Source organism: Cucumis melo, chromosome 7 (assembly GCF_025177605.1).
Source record: "Cucumis melo cultivar AY chromosome 7, USDA_Cmelo_AY_1.0, whole genome shotgun sequence".
Classification (NCBI taxonomy): Eukaryota; Viridiplantae; Streptophyta; class Magnoliopsida; order Cucurbitales; family Cucurbitaceae; genus Cucumis; species Cucumis melo.
In genome coordinates this window covers 13289117-13303251 of record NC_066863.1, presented here as the reverse complement: position 1 = coordinate 13303251, position 14135 = coordinate 13289117, and the positions used below count along the sequence as shown (strand labels likewise).

Here is a 14135-nt window from a genome sequence, read left to right as displayed (position 1 = left end):
AAGATAAGGTGGCTTAAGGATGTTCGGGCATGTGGCCATAAGCAAACGACGCCTTGGACACGCATGCTCGTGACATCGCACAAACGTCATTTTGTCTTTTTTCTGACATTCAGGCCAACCAAACTTGCCTGCTAATGCATCAAATCACCTAGCTTGATTGCTTGTCGTCATGTTGGCTGGACGCATCTCCTCGCATAAAATTCTTATCGCGAAGCTCTACTTTTTGCCTATTACCCTGCAATAAAAACATGTAAAACGCAATAAAATAGAGATAAGAATGTTATGTGAGGATATGCATCCAGCCAACACGGCAACAAACAATCAAGTTAATCAAATTCCTTACTTTTTCCTCTGTTTTCTTCTATTCTTATGCAATAAGACTTCATTATTTTACGTAAAAGGCCATAATAACTTATATTTCTACAAGTTATCAGTGCATTCCCCACAAGGCATATGAAATGTGTGGGTCTCCAGTCTCCAACGCTCAACTAAAGCAGTAATGAGATGTCAATCCAATTGCATTTCTATTTTAGAAACCCCAAGAAATCCAGCAACCTCTACATATGACGTAATACGCTGATCGAAAGGGACAGTGCACTAGGATGTTGCTTCTCTCCTCCGACAACTCAAAACCTTAGTAGAGGAAGTATCCCATATAGATTGTGATCAATGAGACAGTTGTTGATAAAGCTAAATAGGATTAACAGACCCACGATCTATTGTGCAAATTCACTAAAGAAGTTAAAATAAATAATAGTTATAACATAAAAATATTTCATTACTAACATAAAATACTTAAGACACCTAAGGTTCAATTGTTTCAATTCTTCCATGCACTTTATGAACTTTCACCTACCTACCTTAAACACCAAATAATCTTTCAGTTACTTGGATTTGTATTTTGTATTGACGTTGCTAGCAACATGACGAAGACAATATCTATGGTACGCTCGAGGCTCGCTCCAACCTACCTCTTCGTTGCTAATTACAGAAAGAATGCCTGTCTATCAGAGATCAAACAAAGATCATCTCGATCAGTAACATATTCCTGCAATGCTTGAAGAAACCATGACCAATTGAAGACGTTCTCCCCTTCCACAATAGGAAAAATAATAGGAAATATAGGACCATTCGCATCAATGGCAATGGATAAGGCAATCAACATTTTTGTCTCATACTTTCCATACAAATGGGTTCCATCAATCTGAATTAATGGCCTACAATATTTAAACCCTTCTATTGTAGGACCAAATGACCATAAAACTCTTCCAAAAGTAGTTGTACCAGGTACATCAGATGGAAGAAAATACCAATCGATTCGGGTTCCAATATTGTAAAGTACAACCACACTCAACTTGTATGAAAGTTCATCATACGATTTCTTCAAATCATCAAAAGTAGCAATCAATACTTCCCTCTTTGCTTCTTTTACTCGTTTGTACTTGACATTGTTAACCATATTGCTGTTAAATTATTTCCTACAGCAATGACATGATAACACTAGAATCAACTCTAACCATATTTTAAATTTCAATATTCATGAAATTAAAATCAAGTTGTAAGTGATCGTGTGTTAATTCTAAGTACAAACATGAGTGTTTCCCTTCGAGCCTAGTAATTTCAACATTTTTGTGACTCTCACGCTTACTTCCACGTAACCTCCAGTTACAACCATTTGCATCTAGGATACCAAATATTTTGGTTAGATTCTATAGCAACAATTTCATAGTACTCTTTCACACAATGCTTTTTAACAGCCCACAGAAGGAACTTCTTTACAATCAAATAACATTCTATTTTGAATTAAACAAAAATTGTCTATAGATATATTCTTATCTTCCATTGTTGACCCTTGTTCACAAACAGAATCAGTAATGTCTCAATCTATTTGTGTAAATATCTTAGATTGCACCATTTCATTTTTATGTTCTATATTTTCTTAATTTCGAAATAAGTCATCAACTTTTACGTCTATATCACTATCCCCATCATAACAAGGTTCAAGAATAATTAGATCTTTAGGTCGTACAAACATATTTAATCAACTATTAAAATTAGAAAAAAAATCTGGACCACCATTTATTTCAACATTACGATAATAAAAAAGCCTAGTAGTTCAATACCCAAATCCAAACTCTACTTGCCTAATTATTCAAAATCCAAAATATAATCTCCATTTACAAAATACATCTACATGAAAAATCCTAAATTTAAACAATTTAAATTTTGATTCCAAAATATGTCCGGACTTTTATTTTTGTTTTAAAAATTTACATATCAATGCATCAAGTTCTAACTTCTATGAAATATTGCAATGTACTATTAATAAAACAAAAATGCAATCAATACAACATCAAGCCCTAAAATTTACGTATCAATACACTATATGATACTGTGAATTCAAGCACTAAAATATACATCAAACCATTAAATCAAGTAATTACATTTAAACTATATAAACAATATCATACAAATACATTCACGCTATAAACACAAAATACTGTAAATTCAACAAAATTATATAAATAAATTATACAAAAACTACCCTATTTTTTTATAATAGTTTCAATCTCAACCTCATTTCTATATTATCTTTTCTAGGTATCCTATTTTTGACAATAATTAAACAAAAAAACATTATTCTTGAATTTGAAAAAACAACGTGAGATAATCAAATAACCTTCAGTTAAATCACAAGTTAATAACTATTGTAATAGCTAGAGGGACAGTAGAAGAGAATAACATAATAAGCTTTGGTAACCTAGTTCGGTCAATGATGCCTACGTCTGGGTAGCTGCGCATAGCCTTAATGAGTAATATTATTATGATTCACACTTAGTCAATATGCAATCGACACAGCATATGAACTCTGTTTAACTATATGACTATTTAACATGCTTATTAGCCTCACACTTCAGGCTCCCCTTGAATGCATGAGTAATTCTTCTCAATGATGTCTGACTTTAGGCTCCCCCTGAATGCATGAGTGAATCTATTCGACGATATCTTCATACTCTTCTAAAGTTTACTATGACCACTCAAATCACTGCTTCGTCTTTCTCATTACTCATCAAAAGAATCATCATAGATCAACACGTCGAGACTGTAGATAAATAATCGCACTATCTTCTTCCGCTCATAGTTATTGCAATACAGATTCGACTAACAGCTCCAAAAAGCTTTCTTCGTTCGTTAGTCGTACCAGAACCCACAAATTTCGTAGTGTCTATATATATTTCTCAAGGATAATCTCAAAATATAATAATATAAGATTCTTAAGATAAAAGAGGATCTTTTATCTTTTTGGAATTAAATAACTCATTAATAAAAGATAATCTCATAAAATCTTTTTAACAAAATCCCAACAAACTCCCTCTTTTACAAAAGAGGAAATTTCTTTTCAAGTTCAAGTCAATACATCTCAAAGACTTTTCGTAAAGCAACAGTCAGCAAACATCCATATTCAACCACATAATTAACATAGCAGATCAACACAATCATCATTTCATTTCTCTACTTTGTAGCCAGTATTCAAAATAGCATCTGAACTGCACAGCTTCAATAGAAACAACAACATAAATAGCTTCAAGATATTAGCCTGCAACAAACTTCAAAACAACATCTGAATTGCACAACTTCAATAGAAACATCAACATAAATATCTTCAGGATATTTGCCTGCAACAGACTTCAAAACAACATCTAAATTACACAGCTTCAACAGAAACAACTTCAAGGTATTAGCATTCAACATTCAGCAACACAATCATCATTTGTAGTTAGGATATCAGCGTTCAGATTAACCAGAAGACTTTAGAAGAAACGAGATAGAAGGATAATGCTTTCAAATTGAATGTTCAGTAATACTCATACCATTCCAAGCATAACACTTCAATACATAACCACACCACTCTATCAAATCTTCAAGATCTTCTTTAAAAGATATAAATAAAAGATTCCTATTTATGAGGAAGATCTATTATCTTTTATCTTTTAAAACAAATATCCTTTTAACCTTTTTTTTAAATAATCTTTAAATAATAAAAAGAATCTCATTAATTCGTTTTGACAAAAATCTCAATAAACTCCCCCTTTTTGTCAAAAAGAGAAGAATTATTTTTATGTTCAACCAGATGCCCCATTAATAAAATATCATCAATAGGAAGCCAAAAAATAAATATAAAACCATTTTGAGATGCAAAGATTTCCAGAAGCATATATCAACAAGAACTCACCAAACACCATCAAACTGACAATAGTCAAAACTGAAGCCATTTGTAGAAGTCAAAACATATATCACTAGAAACATCATCACTAGAAGCATCAAAACATAAGGCACATCACAAAGAAAAAATATACTGCTTTTTTGACCTAAAACAGAATAAGCACATCTACCACAAACTCCTAAATCCATCAAAACAAATTCTGCACAAAACTCTTCAATCAACATTAATAATAATCATATAAGCTCCATAAAAGCAACAAATTTAGTTTCTCCTTCAGGTGGCCTATAAAAAACATCTTTTTGCACAAAACTCTTCTCCTTCATAAAAGAATGTCTACTCTTGAAATTGATCAGCTCAACTGGAAGCATGCAACGAAGGAAACCAGTTTGTAAAGTCAATCTTATGGAGTATGACATATTTAACACTAAGGGATACAACAAAAATCTCATTCAAACTGACAATGTTCCTCGAGATAAGACAAAAGCCAAATCATCAATAGATAGATGCTAAGACTGAGAGCTTGCCACCACAGTGATCTCCAGAAATCCATGTTACTTAAACATGAGTGATGTCCATCTGATACATTCACTTCATCAGTAGTGCGTCTAATTTTTTTTTTCTTTTTAGATAAATAAATGATTATTATTAGATACCCAGTGATAGTAATTATTAATCTTTCTGATGCCACTCATGAGAACATTTTTATTAATATCAATCACAATGCATTCTTCTTTGCTAAAATTAACAGTATAGCCTTGATCACATAGTTGACTGACACTAATTAGGTTTGCCTTGAGCCATTCAACATATCGTACATCATTTAGACATGGTAGATTATATTTCTTAATATTTTCTTTTGCAAGGATTCTTTCATTTTCACCATCTCCAAACGTAACATGTCCAGATGTATACTCTTTTAATTCAAAAAGGAAGGATCTATTTCTAGGCATGTGACTGGAACAACCACTATCAAAATACCAAACATCAATTGAAGATTGAACTATTATAACGACAATATTACATTTACCTGAATTTTTTACTCTCCATTCCTTATAACTTATCTTGCCTCTTGGAGTAAATGAGTTTAATTTGTGCTTCTGTGAGTGATAAGTAGCTTTCTGATATTTAAGTTTATACCTTTGTAAAGCATAACAAAAAGGACGAATATGACCTTTTTTACTACAGTAATCACACACCCAGTTATTTCTTTTTGTGGAAGAGTTAACAGCTTTTGTTTTAACTGGTTGATCAGACTTGATGCTCACAGTAGCAAGAACAAATTTTATCCCATTGTCTAAACTAGTGTTCTTTACTGATGAGTTAAATCCAAGACCACATCTGTTTGAACTAAACTGTCCTAAATTCAGTATTTGATCTAGATCTCCCTTCACATTTTCTTAATTTAACATTTCGACTGACTTCATAGTCTGATCATACTCTGTCTAGATCTCCCTCAATTTCTGTTTTAAGGAAGATATATTTGATAATAGTCGTTCATTTTCTTCCATATGATTATGTATTTTTTCTTTCTGCACTGCTCTAGCTTCTGAATATTCTTTCAATTTAATCTTCAATTGTTCAAAGGAAAGATTGTCTTCATTTTCTTCTTCAGAATCTTTAACTTCATCTTTAGATAAAATACTAAAAAAGGCTTTAGTACATTTACATTCTTCATCACTTTCGTTTGTATCATCATCAGATAATGTAGCACTAAAACTTTTCTTCTGTCTTCTCATAAAATTAGGGAATTCAACTTGATAATGACCATACCCTTCACATTCTTTACACTTTAAAGACCGGTCTATTATGACATTACGTTTATCAAAATGCTTTCTTCTAAAGTTGCTATGATATCTGCTGTTGGAGCCATAATTTGTGTCATCTAAAACTGAAAGACGAGTTGTACTGAAAGGACATTCCTTGATTATCTCTATTGTTGACCTACATTCCTTGATCGATTCCATTGAAAACTCAATGAACCAACGTCAACCCGCTCTGATACCAATTGAAAAAAACAATATGAGGTAATCAAATAACCTTCAGTTAAATCACAAGTTAATAACTATTGTAATAGCTAGAGGGACAGCAAAAGAGAATAACACAATAAACTTTGGTAACCTATGTAACAACCTGAACTTTTTAAACCAAGTTAAGGTCATTACTCAAAAATTAAACATCAAAAGACACCTTTTTGAAAAGAAGATAACTAAAATCTTTAAGTAAAATGGTTAAAATTTAAAAGTACTGAAAGACATATAAATGAGTGCGGAAGCTGAACTGTATCCCCATATGGCATGCCACGGATCCCTCGCTGTCGCTCGCCAGCTTCTTAAGTTGTTTACCTTAGCCTGAAATATTAAACATAGAAAAGAGTGAGTATATAAATATACTCAGTAAGGGACCCACTACTAGTCCCGCTAGATGATATGTTAACTTTCCGTTAGAAACATAATCATAACGTTGTGTGTCCAATGGAGCACACCTGAGTGAGTGAGACCTTACGAACACCCCTAATCGTGCAAGTGATCCCGTAGAAATACCCCTAGTCGTGCGAGTGATCGCAGATATAGACTCCATAAACATATATGTAATACGTAGGTACACCCCTAATCATGCGAGTGGTCCCGTCGGAACACCCCTAGTCGTGCGAGTGATCCCATATACACTCCATAAACATATATGTAATACGTAGGTACACCCCTAATCGTGGGAGTGATCCCGTCGGAACACCCCTAGTTGTGCGAGTGACCCCGTATACACAATATAACTGCACCTAACCATGCATGTGATCCGTAGGTACACCCCTAATCGTGCGAGTGATCCCGTAGGAACACCCCTAGTCGTGCGAGTGACCCCATAGATAGGACAACAATATAGTTGGGGTAAAAGCTTAACAGACAAGTTAACAGACACACCACAATCCAAAACATGTAACATTATAAAAATCATAACATGACATGAATATTAATCATAACGTCCTTATTCATGTGATTAATATATCATGTATCATAAATATCATAAACATACCAGTCATCACTGTCAATCATAGTATCAGTCATCATCATCAATTATAATATCAATCATCGTCTATAGCACCGCATTATGCATCTTAGCTACCATCAATGCATAATCGTAAATACATGCAGTCTCTTAAATTTAGTTCGAAGGTCTAGTAGTAGAATCTCTTACCTTGAGATTTTAGCCAAACAAAGTACTCCCTAGGTGACAGTAAAAAAATCTCCAATTAACTTGATCCTAATCATAATAGGAACACTCAGTATCTTAATTAATGAAATTAGCAATTGGCTAACATCCATAAATTCTCCCAAATTAATTAACTTCTCAAACAAAAGGGGTTGAAACCAATTCAACCTTGATTGGGAAAAATCCAAGATTTAAATCTTAAAAAAAATTAGCCAATTGAACCTTTAAAGAAACCTCAAATAGATCTAAAATTAAATTAATAAAATATTAATTTAATTTCATTGGCTTACCAAGGTTACTTAGATGGAGGTTGAAAAATCCTCTTATTCTTGATGGTAAAAATTCATCACTTCAAATCCTCAAGCTTTCCAAAGAGACCAATCTTAATTACAACTTGTGAGGCGGCGACAGCAGAGGGTTATCTTAGAGAAGAAGATGAAGAACCTTTTTCTCTTTCCTTTACTTTTTAGCTTAAGCATTCCAATGTTATTTATAGACCCAAATAATAACAATAATATTTATTATTATTATTTCTTTTTCCTTTTCCTTTTAGGATATATATATATATAATACCAAATATATACATATATCTTTATTTCCATTATCTTTCCTAAATAAATGTCTTAAATGCACAAAATCTTAGGCATTTGTAACCATTAATAATAATAATAATACTTTTTTATTATTATTATTTTTCTCTCACCAAAATCACAATAAATATATATATTTATTTAAACCATCATCCTCTCTTTTAAATAAATATTTTTTTTTTCGTCCAATCAAATCAACCATCTCTCTCCTCATGGATTTTCTTCTTTTCCAAACAAATATAATTATATTCCATAATATAATTAACTACACTTTTCCAAATTATTAATTGAATATATATATCCATATATATATACTCAATTAAATCCAATTCCACCAAAACCAACTTTTCCCTCCAAAATCTCACATTAACTTAAATCTTCAATTAATTTAGTCAATCAAATCTTTTCCAATAAATCAACTTCCAACATTAATTATCTTAACCCAACCATAACAACTTCACTCCATAATCAAGATTTATCTTTCTGCAGAATAATTAATTATCTTCTACAATAATTAATTATTATTTATCTTTCTCCAAAATAATTAATTATCTTCCACAATAATTAATTATTATTTATCTTTCTCGAAAATAAATATAATTATATTTACCTAAAATATAATTATTTTACCTTTTCTCCCTTGTTAAATATCCTTTCTACAGAATACAATTATCTTTTCCTTAAATAATTATATTTTAACAAATATAATTATCTTTTCCTTTAACATAATAATTATATATATTTCCACATATACATATAATTATTAAATCTCCAACAAACTTTCCACCCCTTAATTTAATTAAATAACATCCATAATTATTTAATTAAATTCAACTTCAACAACACTAAAAATCCACAACTTTACTTAATTCTTTTAACCTACCATTTAATCAAAAACTCAACAAACACCACATGCCAAAACCTCTAATTTATTAAATATTCATCCAAAAAATATTTAATTAATTTCAATTCCCATACAAATCAAATAATTCTCATTAAATAAATTTAAAATAACGCCCAATAAATTAAATCTAATTAAACAAAACTAAGATAATTATGTCCCAAATTATCTTATTTTTTGGGGCGTTACAACCTAGTTCGGCCAATAATGCCTACGTTTTGGGGAGCTACGCACAACCCTGATGAGTAGTATTATTATGATTCATACTTAGTCAGTATATATCGATACAGCATATGAACTCTGTTCAACTATATGACTATTTAACATGCTTATTAGCCTCAGATTCCAGACTCCCCCTGAATGCATGAGAAATCCTTCTCAACGATGTCTGACTTCAGGCTCTCCCTAAATGTATGAGTGAATCTCTTCGATGATATCTTCATACTCTTCTGAAGTTTACTGTGACCACTCGAATCACTGCTTCGTCTTTCTCATTACTCATCATAAGAATCATCACAGATCAATACGTTGAGACCATAGATAAATAATCGCACTATCTTCTTTTACTCATAGTTATTGCAATACAGATTCCACTAACAACTCCAAAAAGCTTTCTTCGTTTGTTAGTCGTACCAGAACCCACAAGTTCCGTAGTGTATATGTATATTTTCTCAAGGATAATCTAAAAAATATAATAATATAAGATTCCTAAGATAAAGGAGGATCTTTTTTTTTTTTTGGAATTAAATAACTCATTAATAAAAGATAGTCTCATAAAATCTTTTTGACAAAATCTCAACAAAATTAATCTCATTTACACTGTACAAATCAAAATATATATAGAAAAGATAAAATAAACATACCTTAGAACTCTTAAACAATGAATGATTAACGTTGCGACAAAGGGGGGAGAAGACGTTGACAGCGGCAAAAAGGAGAGATGGCTCAACGACGGAAAACCAAAACACTGCTTCTGTCAAAAGAGTTGTAAGGTTATTAGAATCGAGAAAGTCGTGTACCAGGTACATGACTCTCTTTTGAAATTGTGGACCGAGTACACAACTCGGCATTGGAGTCATGTACTCAATCCACGACTCTGTGCATTTGGAACATGACAACGTTGATTACCACACAGGACAGACAGTTAAGCGGCGCCATGTATTAGGTACACAACTTCAATGCAAAGTCATAGGCCCAGTCTAGGTACACAACTTTACTGCCCTATTTTTGACAATATTTTTGCATCAATTCTATTTTTGTAATAGTTTAAAAAAAATAACATTATTAAAAAAAATTTGAATATTTGTATTTGTAAGATATAAAGAATTTAACTATTGTCTTTGTATTTGTCAAAAGAGGCTGATCCTTGTGACGTATCTATTTTCATGGGTGATATATTTACTTATTTAGATTACTCCAAGCTTTTAAGATGACAATGTTCTTACACATAATTTGGTGATGGGAATGTCTGTGTTCACTTTCTAGTTTAATTTATACTTTAATTCTAATTTCTCTCCAAATTTAACTTATCAAATATAGGATTTTTGACCACAATATATGTAAAAACAAAAGTAGCTTGAAAACTTTTTGAAATAATGATAGGAGGTGTTGAATTAAGTTATGAAATCTAAGATTAGTACGTTAGATTAGATGGTTTGTATCTAAGATGTATACTTACAAGATGAAAATCATTGACTTACCCACAACATAAAAAAATGAAAAAAAAAATAGACTTTTTGGATAAGTAAGTAGACTTGCCTAACCTAATCACTAGAGATGAAAATATTTTAAATTTTAATTTAGTTTTGAAATTTAGCTAAACATTCAGCTCTTATAATTAAAAAATAAAAATCATCAAAAGAAAATAAACTTAATTTTTAAACTCACACCTTAAAGTGATGATCAAACCTAGTTAACTTCCACTCCAACATTATCGTACTCCAAATGCAATTAAGTATATACTTCCAAAAAGAAAAGAAAAGAAAAGAAAAAGAAAAAGAAAAAAGAAAAAAGATTGTCACTTGTCAATGGCCATGCCAACAAAAAAAAATTCGATCGAAATAGACAATCTTTACGGCTTCAGTTCATCCACGACCATGACCTCTTCTATCTCAAAGCAACGCCTCCGCCTTGATTTATGCCTTTTTATCTCACAGTCTCTCTATTTCTACTCTCCCCTTATCCCACTCTCTCTTTCTCAATAATTTTCACTCTCACTTCCCATTACATTCTCTTTTACATCCCAATTCCTTTCAAAACCTCCAATTTTTTGTCCTATTACGCAAATTACTACCATTCATACCTTAAAAATGCAGTCCATTGTGTTAATTAACTTCTGGGTTCCCAATTTCAGGATGGAATTATTTATACTTATAATAGGGATTCACTGATTATCCTCATTCTCTTTCGACTTCCCATTTGTAATTTCAAGCTATTTTGACAAGTGGGGTGGTTTGGGTTTGTAAATCTCAATGTGTAAAATGAAGGAATCTGATCACAAGAGCCATTATAGCCATTATTGGGAAATGGGCTTTAGATTTTCTGATGAAGAGAAGGTTGATAAGTTGAAGAACTCGATTACTGTTTCGAGGTCTAGAATGAAGGTATGGATGACGAGGGCTATTACAACAGTGCTGCTATGGACTTGTTTTGTTCAGCTTATGGCTTTAGGGGAACTATGGAGGCCAAAGCTCTTCATTACTTGGCCTTCGCGTTGTTGCCATTTTGATTCTCCCATGGCTCTTCAGTCTTCATCTTCTTCTCTTCCTTACAAAGTTTTTCTTCCACCAAAAAGTAAGCTCCAAGTTCTAATTCTTCCCCATTTTTCACTTTATGATCTGTTCCTTACAAATTTTTGGTGTCTGTTTCTCACAGGGGTTTACAAAAGCAATGGCTATCTCATGGTTTCTTGCAATGGAGGACTCAACCAAATGAGAGCAGCGGTGAGTTCGTTTTTTTCTCGTACCAAATGATTGACACTAGGAACTGTTGATTCTCTGTTTTCTGATTGTTTATTAGAACTCTGCCATTGTTTGTAGATCTGTGACATGGTTGCCATTGCCAGATACTTGAATCTTACTCTAATTGTTCCTAATTTGGATAAAACTTCCTTTTGGGATGACCCCAGGTGTGTTTTTGGAATCTACGCTCTATCTCTTATTTCAAATTTACCCTTCAGTTTTGATTAGTTATATATCTTTTTAATGTGTTATACTTTCTTGTTTTGTTAGTGACTTTGAAGACATTTTCGACTTAGATCATTTCATATTGTCGTTGAGAGATCAGGTTCGAATATTGAGAAAGCTACCGCCAAGGCTTGAACGAAGATTTGAGTCGAGAATGATTTACTCGCTGTCACCTATTAGTTGGTCAAACATGTCATATTACCTTAATCAGGTTGGATTCATGTTCATGATAAGAGAGATTCTTGGAATTTTTTCTGTTTAAATTTCTTTTACTTGACGGATGATCTTTTGGTCTTGTGCGACTGCAGATTCTTCCATTGGTCCAAAAGTATAAAGTTCTACATTTGAATAAAACCGATGCTCGACTTTCCAATAATGGACTGCCGATTGAGGTTCAGAAGTTACGATGTCGGGTAAATTTTAATGCCCTGAAATTTACTTCTCAAATTGAGGAACTGGGAAGAAAAGTTGTTCAAATGCTGAGAAATAAAGGACCATTCTTGGTTCTTCATCTTAGATATGAAATGGATATGCTAGCCTTCTCTGGCTGCACCCGTGGTTGCACCAATGAGGAAGTCGACGAACTCACGAGAATGAGGTATTGTCTCTTTTGTTCATTTAGATGGACTTTTGTTTCGTGTACCCTAAATAACTGTCTCTTCACGACATCTACATTATCATTGTTTAGATATGCTTATTCGTGGTGGAAGGAGAAAGTTATCGATTCTGAGCTGAAAAGGAAGGAAGGTTTGTGTCCATTGACTCCTGAAGAAACTTCGCTAGTTTTAAGTGCACTCGGGGTCGATCGTAATGTTCAAATATACATTGCTTCTGGAGAAATATATGGTGGAGAAAGAAGGATGGAAAGTCTGGCATCTGCTTTCCCTAATCTGGTCAGTTGATGAAACTAGAAGTTGAATTATTTAAATTCTGCATAAATTGAGTAGGCTCTTGAAAATTTATGCAATCTTCTACAAACACAGGTCAGAAAAGAGACATTGCTGAAACCATCGGACTTGAGGTTCTTTCAGAATCGTTCATCGCAAATGGCTGCATTGGATTATCTCGTGTCATTGGAGAGTGATATTTACGTTCCTACGTATGATGGGAACATGGCAAAAGTTGTCGAAGGACATCGTAGGTAAGCAACAACTGCTGTCTAGTAAATTTGTTTGTAAGCATTTCATGTAATTAAACCAGTTGGAGTGGAATGATCTCAGGATTCATGTTTATTCAATAATATATTTTTTTTATCTCTCAGATTCTTGGGATTCAAAAAAACCGTTCTTCTCGACAGAAAGTTGGTAGTTAGCTTAATAGATCAGTATAGCAATGGGTTGTTGGGTTGGGACGAGTTTTCTTCAGCAATGAAGGAAGGTCACTCTGATCATAATGGGAGCTCAAAGACACGAGTTGTCATTCCAGATCGGCCTAAGGAAGAAGATTATTTCTACTCGAATCCGCATGAGTGCTTGGAAGCATGGGAATAGCGATTGAGAAGCTCATGATATCATCATCAAAGGAGATTTTTTACAACTTGTATAATTGTTGAAGAAAACAGAAGAGAACTGATATCCTTGTACTTTTGGGATGGAGAGGAGAGGCTTTTGGGTTATCATCTACTTGAATTATGAATAAATGAGTTATTAAGAACACAAGGCCTCTTCTCTTGATACAAATTTTTAGATTAGCAAAAGTTGTAACAGTGGGAAATAACTGGATCATCCAAAATTTTTAATTTCTTCAACTATGTCAACACCAAAATTGATGTCTTTCTTAAATAAGTAATAAATCATTATTACTAATATTTCATTCACATCTTTATAGTTTTTTTTTTTTTTTTTGACATATTTGTTGTATTTTCATGTCAAACTCCTCAACTGGTCAAATTTTTTATTCAATTTGATAAATCACATTCTACACTAAATTAATATATAAAATAAAAAGTCATGGGTTTAATCTAAGGTAGTCACTTACTTAAGAATTAGGTGTGCGTAAGTTGACCAAACACTCATACATATAAAATATTA

The 14135-nt window shown here is 32.5% G+C and overlaps 1 protein-coding gene across 1 annotated transcript; it reads left to right on the top strand.

Moving 5' to 3' along the window:
- The first annotated feature begins 10948 nt into the window (after window positions 1-10948).
- On the top strand, window positions 10949-13907 carry LOC103495707 (rhamnogalacturonan I rhamnosyltransferase 1-like). The gene is made up of 8 exons (XM_008457336.3): window positions 10949-11713; window positions 11795-11862; window positions 11959-12047; window positions 12151-12316; window positions 12414-12703; window positions 12794-12998; window positions 13089-13246; window positions 13367-13907. The coding sequence occupies exons 1-8, from the start codon at window positions 11392-11394 to the stop codon at window positions 13593-13595; spliced, it is 1527 nt and encodes a 508-aa protein (XP_008455558.2). The 5' UTR covers window positions 10949-11391; the 3' UTR covers window positions 13596-13907.
- The last annotated feature ends 228 nt before the right edge of the window (window positions 13908-14135 follow it).